The following is a 20,355-nucleotide window of genomic DNA, read 5'->3' on the forward strand; positions in this document are numbered from 1 at the left end:
TTCCGTGGGATTGGACGATACCATCCTTCTATGGGGGATGGATAAGAGCGAAAGGTTCCCCCGTGTCCGCAAATATGCGTTTTTACGGAATATACTAGAGAAATTATAACTTAATAAAATAAATAATAATTATAAATTTAAAAAAAAAAGTTTTACAGGGTGGTGAACCACGCAATGACGTCAGATAAATTGAAGGTCAACCCTGCCCGACCGAAATAGGTGAAACGTGCCATTTTTTTTTTTTTTTTTTTTAAAGGAACAATCCATTATTTTTGGCACTCACATGTAGGTCTCACATGTACAGTGGATTTAAAGACACATGAAACCAAACAGTGTCTCTTATGTCACATATCTGAATTTATGAAACCACACCTTAAGGCACCTTATTTAAACCACAGATGTGTCTTTGTCAATAATAATCAATGTAATCGGATTACACTGACTATATTTTTATCTGCTCACATTAATGAATGCTTGATGATTGTGTAAAACTCAGTTGCTCGGTCTTTTAACCTTTTCTTTAATCTAAAATCTTAAAAATGCCTGTCCTCTTGGAGACAATGTGAAGCACATTTGATTTTAAGCGACGTGTCAACTTAAAGAAAGAAAGAAAAATAAATTACGGTTGAATGAATAGCCTAAATCACAACTGGGTTGTATAAATAAGACAGAAGAAAAATATTGTGTCGGACAGGTGGTCTTATCATAATGAGTAGAGGGAAGCAATAATATAAAGCTATGAATGAATAATATTCTGTGAAAGGTGATTTCCGAAATTAAACTCTCAGCTGATGTTTATGCATTGAAACTTGTTATTATTTTCAAGCCACCCAGAATTCTTATTGTGTCTAGTAATTAACACCCTTTTAATATGTGGTAAAATGATGAACACAATTGACTGTATTCATGCTGTATCCATCATGTTGTGAATTTTCTCATGAATAAATGACTAAATTCTTTGATTTATGATTTAAACTTTGAGCAGCTTTACACACAACAACACAGACTTTGTACTGTTACCTTAACTTTTAGCATCAGCTGGATCTAAGTCATCCCTCATGCTGTCTGTGTCTGCTGTCAGCAGCGACTAGTCTGGCAGTAAAGAAAACAGAAAACTTTGTCCTGACAGGAGTCTTTATTTTGCCAGTAAATAAATAATTCCAAAATATTTAAAATGAGGAAAACATTACTTGCATGAGCCACTTTTTTTTTTTTTTTTGTCTTTCTTTTTTTTAAGTCTACATTTTAACACGGCCTGTGGTCGGTACTTGTATGTATTTGACATACAGTAAAGATATATATATGTACATATATATATATATCTTATATGGAATATGGATATCTAAACAGAGTTCGTTCTGAAGAACACTGAAACTGCAATGAAGCTGTGGATGAGGTCAACATTAAATATGAAGTCAATAAATACACGTAAAACTATGATCCTATAGTCTGTGGCTACTTTACCTGTTCTGCCATAAAGTCAGATCTCTGTAATGTTCAGTTTTTGTAAGTGAGGTGATAAATCAGTGATATTTTTTCTGTTATAGAGGTCGTATATGGTGACAGTGTAAATTTTTGCCAAAAAAGCTAAAGCTTTTGTCTTCATTGTGTTTTGGTCTCAACTTGAAATGGGTTGGAGGGCACTGTATAGTTTCGAGGAGGATTTTTCACTTTAAGCTGCTCAAAAACCAGAGGAATAAAGTCCAGACTGACCAAATAAAACACACATGGATGAGACTGAATGTATGCAAATTGTTTTTTAAGCATTTAATTTGTTGGTTACACCAAACGAGTGCAACTCCCACATTAAAGCTGTTAAATAAGATGCTGAATCGCACAAAGACAGAACAAAGTGTTGACATTCAAAAAGTCAGAGTTTCACTGTCCAGCTGTTTTCTTCCACTGTGTTTAAAAAAACCAAACTGAGTCCGGCCTGTGCATAGAGAAGAAAACTGCATAATGTGACTGACTTGGGGAGTTTAATTAATCTCGGGTACATTTCCAAAAAAAAAAGCCTCGCAGCATTTAGAAGAGTTGACAATAACAAGACGACTCTTCGCTGTGAAATATGAAGTTGGTTGTTAAAGACATCCTGATCTTGTAGCAACAGAACCTCAAAAACCGGAGAAAACTGGAGGTATGAATCAAATAATTAATGTGGAAAGTGAATTAAATTGGGGCAACAGTGGCTCTCTCGTGTTGGAAGTTGAAAGAGAAGTGGCAGTAAATAAATACTGTTCATCAGCACCATGAACCAAAAAAAACATCTTTCCAAAAACAAAACATGGAAAAGAAAAGAAAAACGGACAAAGAAAAGTTACATTCTTCATAAATATAGAATAAATATTTTCTTTAAATCAATCCCACATATTCACTGTTGTCTTTCAACTTCCTCACGGCTCACTGGATGTAATGTTGCAACCCAGTATCATGGAAAAATGTGAAACGGACACGCCGGTCCACTACAGCTAAGCGTGAAATAGCCACGCTTTGGCCTGTCAGACAGATCGCCATATACCTGGAGTAACAGTTACAAGTTTTGAAAGCGTTAAAATTAGACACACACAAATGTCATGTGATGTGGGATCATGTGACCAAGGTCCCGCAACAGAGGCAAGAAAGGAATTTTTTTTGCGTGGTCACCAGAGAATGAATCCAAAGCCAAAGCGTGTCTATTTCACGCCTGGCCGAGATACCGGGTTGGATGTTCGGTTCAATCAGAGCAGAGCGACTCTCAGCGCATCATGTTTGAACTCAGCAGCTTTCTTTTCTTCTCTGATTCTTTGAACTACAGTTTCTGCAGCCGACAGTGCTGAACGTATGGAGAGCTGCTGCAGGGAACTCTTGTTTTAAACCTAAAATACATGAAATGTGTGACAATGAAGGGACCTCGATGTTCAGTCTCTGCAGGACAAACTCCTCCTCACAACTGGAACAGAAACAAAATCGCAACACTGATGTTTTTTTCAGTGGATGATTTGATTGCCAGGTTTTTTTATTTTGTGTTTCTGTCTGATGTATTAGTCCCTGCTGAGCTGCTGATTATCAGATCCAAAGATTAAAAATGAATCATATGATTTTATGCACCTTGCAGCGATGATATGTCTTGTTGTTAAATGTTCAATTTTGATCATGTTTCCTGTGTCGCTGCAGCTTTTCAGACATCTGAGGGAAGAAACTTAAATAGCGTCCCACAGTATCCTTCAGCATAATGCTGCGCTTTCTTGTTAGATATTAAATGTATTGATTGATTTTTATTTTGAAATAAAACTCTTAAAGGACAGGTTCAGACTTTATTTTCTTGATTTTACACTCTTGCAGTAAAGCAATTAAAAAGAGATGCAATTTCCACAAGAGTCTGACTGAGCTGATTCAGTGTTTGTGTTTGGTTTTAAAGATTTACAAGATGTGTCTTGAATGGGACATTTTACAGCTGAAAACTGCTCTCTGCTGGACATACTTTGTCATGTAGACACTGCTAAACTATTTCAAGTATATCTTTTGCCATTTCTTGTTACTTATCGACTGACATTCACCAACAACTGTGATACGTAAACACAGGCTCACTTTTTTTTGGAGACAGACAAATGTTGGTAGGTCAATATACCTGTATCTGCATACATGTTGGCTGATATATGACATTTTTCCGATCATAATATAAGACAGAAAAAGATTCTTGTGGTAAATCAGACATTTTTCATTTGTCTTTTTAAAAAATATGTATAATTATTGAATCCCCATCAAAGTTTCCTGTTTCAGTTCACTGATGTCAGTGTGATTAATAAACTGTAAAATGTCAAAAGGGTTTGAAAACCACATGACAGATAACTGCAAAAAAAAATAGTGCTTACACAAACTGTATGTCCAGTATATGCACATATGGAAAGAATATTAATATTCAAATAATATCTGTATGTGCCTCAAACACCCAGTCTCATTCAGGCTCCACTGTCATCTGTTTGAACAGGTGAATGAGAGCAAAAAAAATATAATAAATGTTGATTCCTATAACAATCTAAAGCTTTCAAAACAAACTGCATGTAACCATGGTAACAACAGCTGATGAGGCAAAATAGTCAAAAGAATAAAGTTTCACAGCTTTCACTGCCAGAAAACACAGATTCATGTTGATATTAAAGCATCAATAACTTTGAAAACTGAGTAAATAAAGTGGCTCAATCAGACTTCTGAAGCATCACAACAGCTTCAGCTGGACTCGACACCTCTCCCCGCCCACTAACTGTAAATGTGACCCGGAGAAGGACATCAGGACAAAGCTGCAAAAAAAAAAAAAAAAAAAAAGAAGTCTGAACCGATCCTTCTGAGCGCAGACGATGAGATGGTTCTCGTCCGCCGTGAAACGCTTCTGACATTGTCATGATTTCTTAGTGTACAGCTTCTCCACTGAGACCACGAACAAAAAGCAAACAGCCTCCACGTCGTGAGGTGACCTTTGGGTGAACCCTCGGGCAGAAAGCGAGAACAGAGGCAACACACACAGATCATGATGGCTGTGTGAACATAAGAACAGCTCAGACAGTAACGCGTTGTGCACAGACTGACACTCAGTGGATTCATGAGGTAAAGATTCACTAATTCTAATGTGTGTTTAGTGTTGGCCAGTTTTTATGTTCTTCAGGCTCAGAGCTTCAGCACATTCAGTTTAGAAGAAAATACTGGATTTTACATTGAAGTACCAATTGTCAGTTTTAATTCGAGTGGACCGACTTCAATATAAAAAGAGCTGTGAGGGACGCTGTGCTCAAAGTTTAAACATTCAAAAGTAAGTGGACACTGGGCTACTAAAAGTTTCTGAACTTTAGATTCAGGTGAGGAGCAAATGAAAAAGAAAATAATGAGACTGAAAAAAAGAAGGAATGGAAGGAATTTTAAAAGAGCAGCTGATAGACTGATGGAGCATTGAGTCGCCTGGATGAGCAGAAAATGATTTGCACGGTGAAGATTGTGCGGTGACACAGCAATTCAAGGATGCTCCAACATGTTATATTCAATGATGAAGATCAGACTTCAGGACCAGCGCCTGAGAAGATTCACCACAAGATGCAAACCCCTGGTGAGACTCAGAAACAGGACGACCAGACTGCTGTCCACAGTAAGAAACCGGGAGGGTTTGAAAACAGCAAACAGCTCGTGAACTGAAGTATACAGGAGCATTCTGTGTGATAATATTCAGCCACATGCATGGAAATTGATTGAAATCCAATTGCAGCTTCAGCAGAAGACCAGACTCAAGGCAAAGACAGACAACATGCGAATTGTCCGTTGGTTTCTGCGGCTCCAAGACGTCAGGGGGACAGTAACTACAATACAATCATCTCCTTTGACTTGGTGTGCATGTGTCCCATCACTTTTTAACCCCTGAACTTCAAGCACTGTGTTAAAAGGACTGTGCCCCACACACAGTTTAAAGTAGAGACCTGGCACTTCATTGTAGTTCCTATTGGCTTCATGTTTAACTGAATGTTCTGAAGCACAGAGCCTGAAGACATAAATGTGTTACTGTCCTAACAGATTTGTGTTTTTATTTTAATGAAACTTAGAAAAACAAACGTTCGTGGTCACAATTTGGGTCACTCTTTAAAGTATTCAGGTGGACGTTTAATCTCACAATGTTCAGATCACGGTGGGGACAGTTTGCAGTGTTTTAACTGTCCAACACAGACGGGGGACTCCGGACCCTCAGTCACAGGCGATCAAAACCAAGCAACATATCAGCATTCGAATGGCGTCTGATCGTAACTCCTCGACCTCCTCAGACACAACCACAACGTGACAGATTCTCCTCTGAAGGACAAGAAAACAAACAAACAAACAAAAAAAATCAGAGCAGCATGCTGTTGAAAGTGCACACACGTACACGCATCTAAAAGACCAGATAAAACACCATGCACCCAAACACACCCAAACACACCCAAACACACACACACACACACACACACACACACACACACACACACACACACACACACACACACACACACACACAATTTGGCAAAATACTCCTCGGTAGTTTGTCCTAGTCTCTCTCTCCGTGTCCACTCCTCCTCAGTGGCAGCTTTCACTTGCAGCTTTTTGCATTTCCTGTTCGAAAATAAGACCGACGTAGAAGAGGAGGGATGCAAAACGGCTGCCGTGGAGACCGTGTCCTCTTTTCTCCCTCCCCGCTACTCCTCCACCTCTTCTTCTGCTGCTGATGAAAGTAAGGCAGGAAGTATTTAATGTAATACAGTCACTATTTTTTTAAATTTTTTTATCTTCCGAGCTGCTGGCAGACGGCGTGCACTGCCGTGCCTCTCCTCTCATCCGACACTAGAGGGCAGCGGAGACAAACAGACCGCCCGATGACTCGACGCTACGTCTTGAAATGACACTCCGATAACACACTGGTGTCTCACAAACATAAAAAATATCCACACTTTTGTCAAAATGGCTCTCCTGCTCATCTTCCAAACGCTCTCCCTGCTTCAAACTCATCTTTCTTTTCCTCGTACGTCTCCTCTCGCAGGTTTTTAAAGCGCCAGTTGTAGGCCAGAAGTGAAAAACAGCAAAAAGATGTGCACGTCCTCACTGCCTAGGCCATGTAGATGAAGTTGTTGATGTCCGTCTCGTCTCTCTTTATGTACTTGTGCTCGATGAGCCACTCGATTTGCTCCTTTATCATCTTCTTCTGAGGCAGAAACATGTTCTTCAGGATCTCCACCAGCTCTGTCTGCAGCTGGGCGTTGCTGAGCCGCTTCCTCATCTTCATGATTTGGATAATCGCCTCCTGCACAAGAAAAAAAAAAAAAAAAAAAGACAAATCTTATAACTTTGCAAGCTCTACAAACTGTTTTGATTCGTCAGACCACAGGACAGTTTTCCACTTCACCTCAGACCATCTTCAATGATCTCGGGTCTAGAGAAGGCGGTGGCGTTTCTGAATCATGTTTATATCTGGTTTCTTCTTTGTAAAGTTTTAACCTGCATTTGTTGATGCTGTGATGAACTGTGTTCACAGACAATGACTTTCAGAAGTGTTCCTGAGCCCATGCAGTGATTTCCACTACAGAATTGTGTCTGTTTTTAATGTAGTGCTGCCTGAGGGCCCGAAGATCACCACCATCCATCTTCGTTGCTGAGAGACCCTGCCTCTCTGGATGCTCTTTTTATTCTCAATCATGTTATTGATCTGTTGCCAATTAACATAATGAATTATGAGATGTTCCATCAGGTGTTTTCTTTTAGCTTTACACAACTTTTCCAGTATTTTGTTGACCCTGTCCCAACTTTTGTGAAATGTGTTGCTGGCATTAAATTCAAAATGAGCATATATATTTCATAAAACAATAATATTGCATTTTTGTACCTGAGTTCTGAGTATTCTGAGCTGAACGATTCCTTCATTCTCCTCTTCTCTCATTCGCTCTGTGGTCAGCTGCAGCCGACCAATCAAATTGATTTTCCCCCGCTTCTGGACTTTGGAGTTTTTGCTGAGAAAATTATAGAAACAAAGACACAGGCGATAAAATATTTTAAGAATTATTTCTGGTGAGGTGTCAGGTAATAACGTGCAAAGCCAGGCTGTGGAGCAGATCTGACTTTGCTTGTTAATTTCAATTTATTAATTCCTATTTAGTATGAATGGATTATGATAGTCAACTTTAAAATTTTCTTTTACAAAAGATTCTTTAAAACATTTCTTAGCTAAGCGGACAAATAGGGTCTTCAAAAATTCCACATTTCTCAGCATCACAAGTTTCTAGGAAAAATAAAAACCAGGAAATAGGTAACATTATTAAAATCAAATTCTACAAACACGGTCACGTACATGAGTGAGAACTCCTGGTTGACGAAGAAGAGCGTGCTGTCTGTGAAGTCTTTGGGCGAGCTAACTGAAGGATCGTAAGACAACACCTGTCTCTTCAGCTTGGGGAAGGCAACCAGAGACTGTACACAGAGGAGAGAGAAGAAAGAAAGATGTGAAACATTTTAAATCAGAAATACAGCCAACAAGGACTGCATGGTGTTAACAAGAGAAGCATTATGTTCAAATATTCCTGTGTGATGTGTTCCCAGCTGTAATACAAAGCCTGGTTGAGTGGCAAAGAGTACTGAGTAAAGGTTTTAATCCTGAATACTTGAAATGTAACTGTCAGATTTAAATAAAACATTTAAACGTTGTCCTCAGTCTGACCCAGAGTGTTCGGCGCAGCTCTGCATCCGGCAGCTCTGTGGCCAGTTTGAGGTTCTCGAAGCTGATTCTCTCTCTGGGTCTCTGGTTCCAGGCGAACAACACGGCGAGCTGGAACGTCGTCACCTCCAGGTCGTACTGGCCCACCTCGTTTTTGAAGGTGATCTGAGCCGAGGGGCGGAGAGACAAAGGAGAGAGTACAGCAAAGTGACCTTTCAATGGCAAGATGGGTCAGTTTGGTTTGGTAGCCTGATAATTGCATCAGATAAAAACAACTCGGCGGCTAAAACTGCTGGCTACAGCCTCCCGTCTCATTTGGTCTCGGTGTTGGTAGACCACTCCAGCCTGTATTTAGTAGCACACTCATGCAGACTGGCGAGGGTCTGGTCTTATTTCTCCTGAAATCCACCCCGATCTCTTTTGTCGTCGCCATGTTGAAAAAATATGGAGGTGGACTTCAGGAGGAATATGACCAGACCTTCCCCAGTGATAACACCTGATATACTATGAGAGCCGTTGGTATATACAACAACAGCCTCCCACAACACCTTCCTCTGTTCATTAAAGTAAACAACTTTGAGACCTGTAGCTGTGTAGAAAACGAGGCGTATGTGTGACCCAATGAATCTCAGGTCAAGACAAGGAACATGTAAACAGAGGTGACCAGAAAAAAGAGACAACAGGAGGTTAGAAGGACAAAAGTTATAAGAATAGACACAAAAGACAAGAAGTGAGGAACAAATACAATAATTATCTCAATGATTTCCAGAACCGGTTTCTAGTTTCATATTCCAGGAGTGACAAACTGTATTTTAATTCTGCTTGTTGGCTGTTTACTCACGATGCCGTTGGACATGAGGTGATGCCAGTGGAGTTTCCGGCCACTGTGATTCCTTTTGTAGAAATCTTCCACTTCAGGGATCAGGTCCTCCAGCTCGGTGGGCAGCGAGACAAAAACCTTCTCGCTGCTTCGTGACCAGGCTCCGGCGTTCAGGATCTTAATGTTAACGCTGTCCGCTGCAGAGAGAAAGAAGGAGAAGACCTGCAGCTTTAAAACCTGATTTTTGTAACACAATGAGCAGAACGGTTTTATCTCTTCAGCAGTGTGCGCACTTAAACTGACAAAGACACTCAGAGAATTACTAATATATGAAAAATGTATACTTAATAATTCATCAAAATTGGACTTTCAGTTGTGCTTTTACTTTGAAAACAGAGAGAAACATCATGTTCTTTTGGAAAACTGCCTTTTAATGATTTATACATTTGTAAAATAAATGACATTTTAATGAAAAGTAATTCCACAAAACATCAATATCTATGTTTGGCTTGCAGCCCTCCAATCAGATTCATTTTTGGGAACCTCTGCTCTAATCTAACTGTGTTTATGTCCTCAGAGATTCTAGTGAAAGATACATGAGATGAGTGAAGGCAAGACAAACTGATGAGACAACATGGTAACATCCTACTCATTCGTGTGAAGTTAGTTTACTAGTTAGTTCATTGTGTGTGTGTGTGTGTGTGTGTGTGTGTGTGTGTGTATGTGTGTGTGTGTGTCTTACCTGGTAGTGCCAGCTTGTTGTGTTTGTGCATCTCTTTGAAGACCTGATTGAGGTCCTCTGAGACCTTGATGTCCTGAAACATCCGGGCCAGCTTGTTCACGTAATCGGCAGGCATTCCTACTTCCTACAAACACGAACACACGCACACGCACACGCGCACGCGCGCACACACACGCACACGCACACACACAAAGGAAACAACACAAAAGAAGAGAAATGTCAGGTGGACAAAAAGCAGGTCAAACTTTTGGTATAAACTACTTTGTGTTAAGACAAAAATAACTGAGGCATTTGAGAGGTTGTTCTATTGTTAAATTGAAAAACTAGTTTAGTCTTGGAAAGAAATGTTGATATGATCTAAAGTTAAGAAGGATTTTGGCACTGAGCCTCTAAGAATGAAAGAAAAGTGAAACTCACTCTGAGCCACTCCACCATGTTCTCCTCAATCTCACTGTCCGCTGAAATGTCCAGAATGAGGCGCCTGGTCAGGTGAGCTTTGTGGTAACGCATGAACACGTCTTTGTTCTGGACATACTTCAACACCAAGAGCTGCAAGGAGAGAAGACATCAGTGGAGGAACAGAGGGCAGAGTGGGATGGAAATGGTCAAACAGGACCAAAGACTCACCACTTCTTTGAGTTTGAGCTCGATTTCCTCGGAGGTGAGCTTCTTGCTGAGCGGAGTTTTCCTCAGTAGCATGTCGCAGTAGTTTGCCAGCAGCTCAGGACACTTTGACTCCGGCTGAGTCTTCATGCCCACACTGGATGAAGGGAAGATGTACGTACGCACATTCCCATAAACACCAAAACATAAAGATTTTATCAAACAGAGAAGAAACTCCTGCATGTGGAGAAAACTTCCGATTGTTCCACAGACTGTTCCACTCACCCTTTCTGTTTCAAAGGCAGCTCCAGTTTGAAGATTGTGGCGTCGTTAACGACAGCCTTGTAAGCCTGTGTGAGTGGAGACAGTGATGACCACCATAATAAAGCGCAGTGCAGGTAACAGCTGCAACTACCAAGTGTTTACATGATCTATTAATCAGTTGACTGTGCTTTTGTCTAATCAATTATTCACTTTTTCTAGAATCACCAGAAAATATTGGAAAAAACATTCCCAGAAAAATGTCATCCTTTTTTTGAATTCTCTGTCAATCAGCTATTCAATTCATTCACAAATCATTTCAGCATCACAACAAGAGGCTGCGGAGACGCCCGGAGTAAAAAGAAATGCTTCTGGATATACTGACCAAAATAAAGTGTGTCATTTAATCTGTATTGTGATCCTAATATGGATCCATGCAACACTTCCAGTAGATCACACTGTTCACAAATCCCTGAACTAAATATTTAAAATAACATATATACTATTATTTATTTTAGATGGGCTGACAAGGGGAATAAAGCCTTTTACTTTTGGGTAAAGTTATTTTTACAGCCTTGTGAGTGAGACAGCAAAGTACAAGAAAGGGAAAAGTGCTCCTATTTTTGTGTAACTCGGTGTTGATGTCGATCAAGCGTCCTTGAACCTGGAATACCAATACGAGTTATTACTGTCTCCACTCCACGCAACAGGAACGTATGTGCCTTAATAGGAAATATGTGGCAGCCCTATTATTTCTCAAAACCTTACTAAAGGCTCGACTCTTTATGAGTACAGAAACATTAAGAACAAATGAGACAAGGGGAAGGAAGGATATCAATGAAAAGACAAAAACAAATCTGGGATGCACTCAAATATATTTACATCCGCCTCATTTGAATCTAGCCAGATATCAAAACCTTCAGGTGTGATTATTCAGATTATATTTCTTCGTGATGCTGTTTGGAGGCGAGTTAAACCGACCTTATCTCTTGCTGTGAGGAAGCGAGGGTCGTCCTGGAAGGCCTCCTTTACCAGCTTACTGAAGCGGTTAAACAAAGTCAACAACTGCTCCACGTACTTCTCAGAGTCCTGGAGAAACACACAGAAACACACACAGAAACACAGAAAGACACACGCACAACACACACACACACACACACACGTAGATTTGAAACTACTGAGCACGTCCTGAAAGCTGCCCTCCAGCGTTAACTTTGGTGTGTTTGTCATCTTGCGTGTGTGCTTGTGCACGTACAGAAGTGATAGTCTCTGCAGCAGCCACCATGTCTGCTAGTCCAGCATTGATGATGTGTTCTTCCAGGTCCTTCAGCATGGGCTCAATCCCGCTGGGGACCTTGTCCATCAGTGAAAACATTAGGTGCAGCCCTGCCCCGGGAGAAGAAGGTTGGTGTTACACACAGGACAAGAAGCATGTAGGATCAATGTAAAACTTCCTGCACATCCAAACTCAGGACTTTACAGACATGTAGTCCTGAAGTTGGGATGGGAGAGGACCGTCCAAATCCTCAAATCAAGTCTGCACTGAGCCTCAAGCAGACTTGACTTGAAGCTACTTCTATGTTTAGAGTCTCACTGGCTGATGCAACATTGAATATTGATGCCACTGCTTCCAGTAGATATAACATAGTTTGTGTCTTGCAAATCTGATATAGTTGTTTTATTACTATACATTAAAAAACATCAACCACGTCACTCACTGTCTGTCTCATTGCGTTTGATCATCCCTGGACATTCAGCGAGGATGGTCTCTTTGAACGAAGTCACCAGAGCGTTCACACAACACTCCATCAGCTGTGAACAAACCGAAAACAAAAAAACCGCAGTGAGGACAACAATGAAATAAATAAACAGGCAGTACTAATTTAACGAGACTCTGGAGAGGTTTTCTGTCATTATATGTTCTGTGCTTTTATGTAAAACTATGAACTGATCCGAATACAAGAGACAACCTTAAAAGAATGGTTTCATGAACTAATGGAGAAACAGGTTTGATTTTGATCTGACAAATCTGATCTGATCAGAAAAAGAAAAAAATTGCCTGAAAATCAGTTTTTCCAAACGTCAGCGTCGTGGCTTCTGATGGAAAACAGTCAGTTTATTTTATTCTGACAAGCAGCTTGCCAGAGATCCTCATCAAATGTGTTCATGTTTTATGTTCATGTTGTTATATAAGAGTTTTTCAAAGGCTCAAATATCAAATGGTCAGGTTCTCTCATGCTGCTTTACACCCATGTATTGAATATAATGTGATTACGTGACATTAAAATACTCATAAATAAGATTTAAATTGAGAGAAATAACTCCCTAAAGAAACTCAAAATAAATATATGAAGTAAAATTGCTTGTAAAGAGTACGTCAAAGACACTTACTGCTTGAACAGAGTTACATTCACGACATGTCTCCAGATATCTAAGTGCTCTTTTCTCCTCTTCTCTCAGCTTTGCATCTGCCTACAAGGAAACACACATCGAGACAGAGAGTGAAAATTTATGTCATAGACACACGAACAAACCAACAACTCTTTTACACTCAAGGCTACAACTTTTCTGTCCTCATATCTGTCCCCAGAATTCATCTTAATTGTTTATTAAGCTAAATCCTGGGGACTTTGATTTAAAACAAGCCAAGCAAAAACACAGAACATCCGGGAATCTGCATAGTTTCCACCGATTTGTGAGTGTGAATAAGTTAAACTGGACCTTTGACTGTCTGTTAAAAGTTACATAAAACTGCTGGTTTACTGAGGGAGGTGTCACTTCATAGTAAACTTAAGGGTGTAGATATCAACAGCACTCCTTCCTCACTCATTGGTGGCATCCTGCTCCACATTTAAGAGTAGCTATCCTTCATAATAACACTGGCACATGACAATAATAATCAATATGAGTGTGGCGTACATATTTCATGTAGTTCTGGACGCCGTTCTGTTGCAGGTAGGACGGTGCTTGTGTTCTGTAAAACCTCTCTGTGGAGTCCAGGTAGGCTTTCTCAAAGTTGTCCCTGTAGATCTGCAGCTTGTCCTCTGGGTTAGAGCAGAGGTTCACTGGAGGGAGAGGAGGAACAAAAAGTGGCCATTAATTGAATACGTGTTCAGGCAGTGTTCAGTTTGTTTTCTGTTTATTCGAACATATCCTCCTGGATATTTACAGTAGAACTGATGAAGAAAGGGAATTATTTGTGTCTCTATTTTTGCCTGTAAAGTCCAGTTCAGACTAAAACTTCACAACCAGAATAAACTTTTTTAGAACATTGCAGGGAAAAGTTGCAGCAGTGTGAACTGAACTGTCTCAGCTCGACTCAAAACAGCTGACGGTGTCACCTGAGACTCAGCTTGTCAAGAGACAAGTGGGCAGTTTTAGACTGTAAGTCACGATAATTTGTGTTTTTTCTGATTATTGGAGGAGACCGCAACTCTGACAGAACAGGGGAGATCTTCTGTCTCCAGTTCACGACAGAAATGTGCATAAAGCCTGCTGGGTATTCTGTTGAAGCACCAATAGGCTGCTCCAAATTCTTCATCGTCTCGTTTTTTTATATTGTATCACGACTAAAATTTAAACTGTTCCAAGTAAATCACTATCACGATCTTAAGACATGTTTTAAGACGCTACAAAATATATCCAGTTACAAAAAAGCCTGAAAAGCCAGAAGTTCACAGACTCATTGCTCTGGAGATGTAGTTGCTTTGGTGTAAACCTGCTTCAGAATGATGCAGAGTGGAGAGTTTCAGATAATCTTCTGGCAGATCTTTGTTCTGAACTGTCCCTTTTGATTTCTGTTTCTGCACAAACACTGACTACGCTAAGTTACTATGTGTTCAGTTGTCCATCTGTCTTACCGTATGACTCTCGAACACCTATAACGAGCTGGGAATCAAAGGCCTCCCCCAGTCTCTCGGCATGCACCAGCTTCATGGCGCTGTCCTGCAGGCGACTCTTAATGTTGGAAAAGATCGACTCGTTCCACGTGTCCAGCATCAGCTTAAAGGGAAAATACAGTACGGCAGTAATATCGGTGAAGGTTGTCCGTCATCGGGTCAAGCTTTCTCCCAATGCAACCAAAACAAGTCCAGTTGGATGAAGCTTAGATTTTCATGCATATTAAATGATAAGTTAAACTCAACATCAGTTAAACTCAGTTTTATCTATGAAGTGCTTTTTAAGAACTTCTGTCAGCTGAATAACATTCCCTCCCACACAACTTCCTCTTCTGCAGCACTTCATTTCAATATGAACTCATTTTCCGGAGAGACCTTCCTCACAGGGATCAAACAAATATCACATGATTCATACGTAAAGCTGGTTCTCTCGCAGGAGGATTTTCAGGATAATACATCTCCTCGGTGTGAACCTTTATCATCTGCTCTTGTCTTCTTAACTTTAGGGTGTTCTTTCTTGTCATTTACTTTTACGTTCATCTGTCCCCGTCCTGCTTCCCTCAACAAACCGCTGCTGAACTCACATCTCTCCCTCCCAGCCTGTGACCTTTCCCCGCCCCCTCCTCCTCTCACCTTGCGTACGATGCTGTCCTCCACGTTTGTCTTCTTGTTGCTGCCCTGTTTCCCCATCAGCGTGATCTCCAGCTGACAGAAAGGTTTGGGCAGGATGTCGCACTGCGTGAAGAACTTTCTCCACTCCGCGATGTAGGCTTTTAGCAGCGCCGTGTCGTCCTGGTGGCTCAGCACCCGCTGCCATGGCAACAGATGCAAGTGAAAGTTAGATGCGATACAGGTCAACTGATAAATAGTAATGAAGCAACCCGATGTCTATCATAAGATTCACTCACTGAATGGATGCTATGGGGACAAATTCTGAAGTGAAAGCGCTAAAAAAATATGGAGGTGACCATTAAAAGCAGTCGCCCCCTCCTTTATCTGTCCATCAAACGATGAACTTTTGATGTGCAAAATAGGAACAAAATTGTATTTTCTAAGCAATTCCTAGAAAGAGTTGAGTTTTGCTGCCGCATATTTTAGTGTACTGTAAAACGTAGGTCTTCTCTTTCTGAGACGGTCAGAGATAAAACACAACAACAGTAAAAGCTTATTTCCATGTGGTACCAAGCGGCAACCAACAGTGACGTCGTCCACTGGTTTGAAAACTGTCATCGCCATCCTGCTATTTTGACCATATTTGTACGAGTTGGGGAGGAGCAAGCAGTGGATATGACACCATCTAAATGGGAAACCAGGGACACTACACCCCGCCCACTGAAAGCGGAAATCTGACTGCACCAAAGGCCTGTCACTCAAACAGACACCCCCCAAAATAACTGCTATTTGAGGCCTAATATCGAATTAACGATGGGAATATTTTCAGATGGACCTCTAGAAAACAAATAAGAAGGAGGGACTTTAAGGAGTGACACCATATTGACTAGAGGTGAATATTCAGACATGAGAGTAGACACGAGTATGTGTGTGTGTGTGTGTGTGTGTGTGTGTGTGTGTGTGTGTGTGTGTGTGTGTGTGTGTGTGTGTGTGTGTGTGTCAGAAAACAGCCATACAAACAACAACAACCACAAAAGCAAGCATGCACGCACACACCACTTACAGCTTGTGCTTGTTTGATGAAGTCGAGGATATCCTCTTTGAGGGCTTGGTGGATTTTGGCCGGTCCCTTATCGTCCCATAGACACACAGCATGGACATCTCTGGACGACAGGCAAGAAAGAAAAGGGACGTCTCTCATTAGATCTCATATGTATTCAACTTTACAGACAGGTTTCTTTATGTGGACCGGAAACGAAAGGCAAAAACAGAAACAGAATAAAAATAATAAATAAAATAGACATAAATATAAGTAACAGAAGTCAAAAGAAAGTCAAGTATTTAAGAGTCCATAAATCTTAAGTACAACAGAAAGAGTACCAAAGTTTAGGAGCCATACGTTCAAAGTCACAGTCCCCTGAGTGGATTGAGGACCAACCAGGAGACTCTGATCTGAGGACCCTCATAAGGTCTCAGTATATCCACACAAGTCTCTCTACAGACTGCTGTCACTGAAAACCTCTCGGCTCTGGGAGGTCCTGGTACTTTTTCTGATGTTGCCAGGCAACTAATACATTTCTGTGATATTTCTCACCAACAAGCAAAGTCTGTGGAAGCTTAAAATAGCAAAAAATAAATTAAAAAAATCAAGGTTTTAATTTCAATGTCACGGTCACTGTGAATGCTAACAGGCCCAACTGTTCTGTGGCATCACTTTGATTGTTGAGCAATGCATCAGTGCAAACTGCAGCTTGACAGTGAACTTTTCATTTTTAAGTGTTTTTTCCTCTGTATTTGTGCGGATTTGAAAAACCAGGCCCCTCGGACTCGAGGACGCTCTCACATCTCCACATATCCATTCAAAAGTGTGAGCCGTCCTTTCAGCCCTCTTTGGGGAGATAATAACTCATAATTGAACTCTCCATGTTCCTGTTCTCATGCTCATTTCTCAAGACCAAAAGTGAAGTAACCAACTTCTCTTCTTGACATGTTAACTCTCTACATCAAACCCAAAGGTTGTTCCTGTATGTTGAGTTATGTTTCTTTACAGTGCAATGTCACATTTGCCTCAGGGGTCTCCTACAGCATTCAATACCTTCTGACCTTATACCCTCGATTTGGATAAGAAAACTAATTCTCTAATAAACCACTTAGACAGTTTGCACGTTGTTGTAAATGCTGCATAGCAGCAGCATTGTGGCACTGTTGGGGGACTGTTTGCATTACAGCACCTGTTGGTAAAAACAGCTTGAGACCGAGCAAAGAGCGTCTCTGAGAGCAAAGAGCTTCTCTTACGAGAACAAGTCGAACCACTGTTGCTTGGTTACGGGCTCCTGTCTGAGCAGCTTGAGAACGATGGGCCGCATCAGGTCCCACTTGTCCTCAAACTGCAGGGACCCCTTGTTCTGGAGGAGAGATACAGGACGGGTGGACAGGGGTGAAGAAGAGGAGGGAGGACAGTGGGGGGAAAAAAAAAACTGCAATGAGAACACAAAAATGTAAAGAATACAAAGACATACATGAAGGATGAAGCCAGAGGGCTGAAACCATTTAAAGCAATGTAGCTTTTAACTATTTTACATTAAATAGGCAGGTTTCTGCAGTAAATTCTGCCTTTTAGACAACATCTATTATCACATTTGTTCTTGAACTTTATGAATATATATAAGGTTCGGTAACTGATCACCTTCTAAAGTGGCTAAAGTGGAAATCTCGTGTTGAACTACTGGGAAGGAGACACATGGAAATCAAAGTATTTAGAGTATTTTTTTTTAAAGTACATGTCTATTTGTTCCTTTAAGGCAGTTCACACGTGCATTCACTGAGAGATACCAAAGGCCACGGTTTCTACATCTGCTCACCCAAAGTAGAAAAGTTAAAACATTTCTGCATCCCTCTGTAGCCGACATGTTTCCTTGCACGGCTGCAACTAACGTCCACAAATGATTAAGTCACCACCAAATTGTTCTGTCTATCAACTGTCAGAAAATAGAGAAAAATGTCCATCACTGTTTCATGGAGATCAAATGACTTGTGCAACCAGCAGTCCAGAATCTAGGAGATATTCAATTTATTATTAGAGCCCAGAGATAAGAGGCAATTCTTCAGATTAGAGAAGCTGAAACCAGACATCCATCTATCCGTTATTTTCCACTTATCCAGCGTCGGGTCGCGGTGGCAGCAGGTGTATTGTCTGCAGCCAGCGTTTTAATGCGCACCCCACGTCAGATGTTCGGTGAGCCGAGGCCTCCACTGAAGTCTTTATCAGTTATATACAACAGTGGTTGTTGACGAGCGGGAAAACAAGCTCAAAAACACGATATTGAAAAATACTTCATGGAAAATATTATATTTTCAATAAGTGGCAACTCAAATTTAAACAAAACGTCATGATATTCCATGATTGGGCCCCAAAAATGATCACATCCCCTTACTTTCCATGTCTGGTATAAAAATTTAAAAAATGTAAAAAAAAATAAATGTGTAACTCCATGATCAGTGCAAAATGTTCTCTGAAATTGAAAAGGTGCATTATTGTATTTATCATCTGCTGTAGTAAAACAACAGAGCTGTGACTTTAGCTCTCTGGCATCCTCCAACAGCCCGGTGGGCCGCCGGTGGGCCGCCGGTCACGAACCTCTACCTGCCCAGTGATTAGCTTTGCTGCCCGTTTCGCTGGCTATTTACGTTCAAATAAAGGTCTGGAGCGGTTCAGTCCGCAGACAGCAGAGACGCTAACAGCTCTGCTGCTTCGGGGGAGGACATGTTTTGACGTGGGGGGGCCTTGAGGACACGGACGGACGATTTGGCAGGTTCATCATCTCGAGGGGAGATCGGTTTACCGGCTGTTAGCTTAGCATGTTAGCAACAGCTTCACGGTGGTGCTGCGAAGGAGAGAAGGAGTGAAGGAGTGAAGGAGAGAAGGAGAGAAGGAGTGAAGGAGAGAAGGAGTGAAGGAGAGAAGGAGAGAAGGAGTGAAGGAGTGAAGGAGAGAAGGAGAGAAGGAGTGAAGGAGTGAAGGAGAGAAGGAGAGAAGGAGTGAAGGAGAGAAGGAGTGAAGGAGTGAAGGAGAGAAGGACAGAAGGAGTGAAGGAGTGAAGGAGAGTCTTGTGTGGAAGTTTGGTTCCTCTCCGTGTCTCCAGGCTCTCCGGTGCTCCGGTACGGTGTTTGTTCTGCTTCGGTTCGGGGTGACTGACTCGGCACCGACCGAGGTTCGGGTTTTTTTGGGGTTTTTTTTTTAGTCAAGAAGACAGGTTGGGGTTCGGGGTGGAGGACGAGTTCCGTTGCCCTCGAGGCAGGTGGAGGTGAATGATTTGGACTCCGACACAACACCGGACTACAACAACGACAACGCTCGCAGCTGACTTCAGGCGCACCTAATTTTGCATTTATTTATTATATTTAAATATTAGTGCCCACGTGAATACGCCGCAGTACTGAAAACGTAGATCTGCACCGATTGTGAAAATATACAAGAACGCAGAGTCCCGCATGTGCTCCCAAATAAACGAAATAGGATATATTGAAGTGCTCCTTACCTTTAACAAATTAGGCGTCGCCATGTTTCTTCAACTTATCACCTCGCAGAATCTCGCGAGACAAGTGCTCCGCCGGCTGCCTCGGGATTAGGTAATGGTAGCCCTGCACACTGCAGTGAACTTTCCTGTAGCTGAAAACAAAAAAGGCAAGACACTGTTTTACGTCTTTTTTTTATTTTTTTTTTTTTTTTTTTTTATTATTATTATTATTATTATTATTATTTTGACTTGTTTAAAGTTGATACACCAACTTCCTGTCTCAACTCTAATCAGTCACAGTATTAAGGTCCTTTGCTTTAAAAGTACCACACTGGGAAAATACTCCACTGCAAGTCCTGCATTCAAAATGTTTCTTAAGTACAAATATAAAAGTAATTTCACAATCATAATCATAATAGCGTGAATTATATTAAAAGATGTTGCTGCAGCATTCACACTAATGAAAAATATTCAAACTATATAAATAATACAAACAAATAGGCTAAAAGTCTTGCATTCATTCTCCCAGCAAAATGTACTTGAAATATGAAAAATGTTACTGTTCTGTAAATACTGTGCTTTATATTGAATATTAGACCATTATTGTGTTGTAAGAATGTGTTTTACTGGGTTCAGAAGTACAGAGCTTCCCAAACCAGCGGTCGGCCCTTACAAAGAGTCACAAGATGTAGGGGAGACAGAGTAAAATG

The 20,355-nt window shown here is 40.9% G+C and overlaps 1 protein-coding gene across 1 annotated transcript; it reads right to left on the minus strand.

The window, feature by feature from the left end:
• Positions 1–1,742: 1,742 nt before the first annotated feature.
• LOC138197459 (cullin-5-like) lies at positions 1,743–19,693 on the minus strand. The gene is made up of 19 exons (XM_069148303.1): positions 19,667–19,693; positions 17,424–17,533; positions 16,192–16,291; positions 15,150–15,326; positions 14,478–14,619; positions 13,537–13,682; positions 13,009–13,089; positions 12,336–12,429; positions 11,873–12,003; positions 11,599–11,706; positions 10,642–10,706; positions 10,381–10,513; positions 10,171–10,302; positions 9,754–9,877; positions 9,033–9,208; positions 8,195–8,356; positions 7,829–7,947; positions 7,367–7,490; positions 1,743–6,787 (listed from the first exon to the last, which is right to left on the minus strand). The coding sequence occupies exons 1-19, from the start codon at positions 19,688–19,690 to the stop codon at positions 6,593–6,595; spliced, it is 2,343 nt and encodes a 780-aa protein (XP_069004404.1). The 5' UTR covers positions 19,691–19,693; the 3' UTR covers positions 1,743–6,592.
• Positions 19,694–20,355: the final 662 nt, after the last annotated feature.

This window comes from Embiotoca jacksoni, unplaced genomic scaffold, assembly GCF_022577435.1.
Source record: "Embiotoca jacksoni isolate LCO1_2020_lvr unplaced genomic scaffold, fEmbJac1.0.p SCAF_14, whole genome shotgun sequence".
Lineage (NCBI taxonomy): Eukaryota > Metazoa > Chordata > Actinopteri > Embiotocidae > Embiotoca > Embiotoca jacksoni.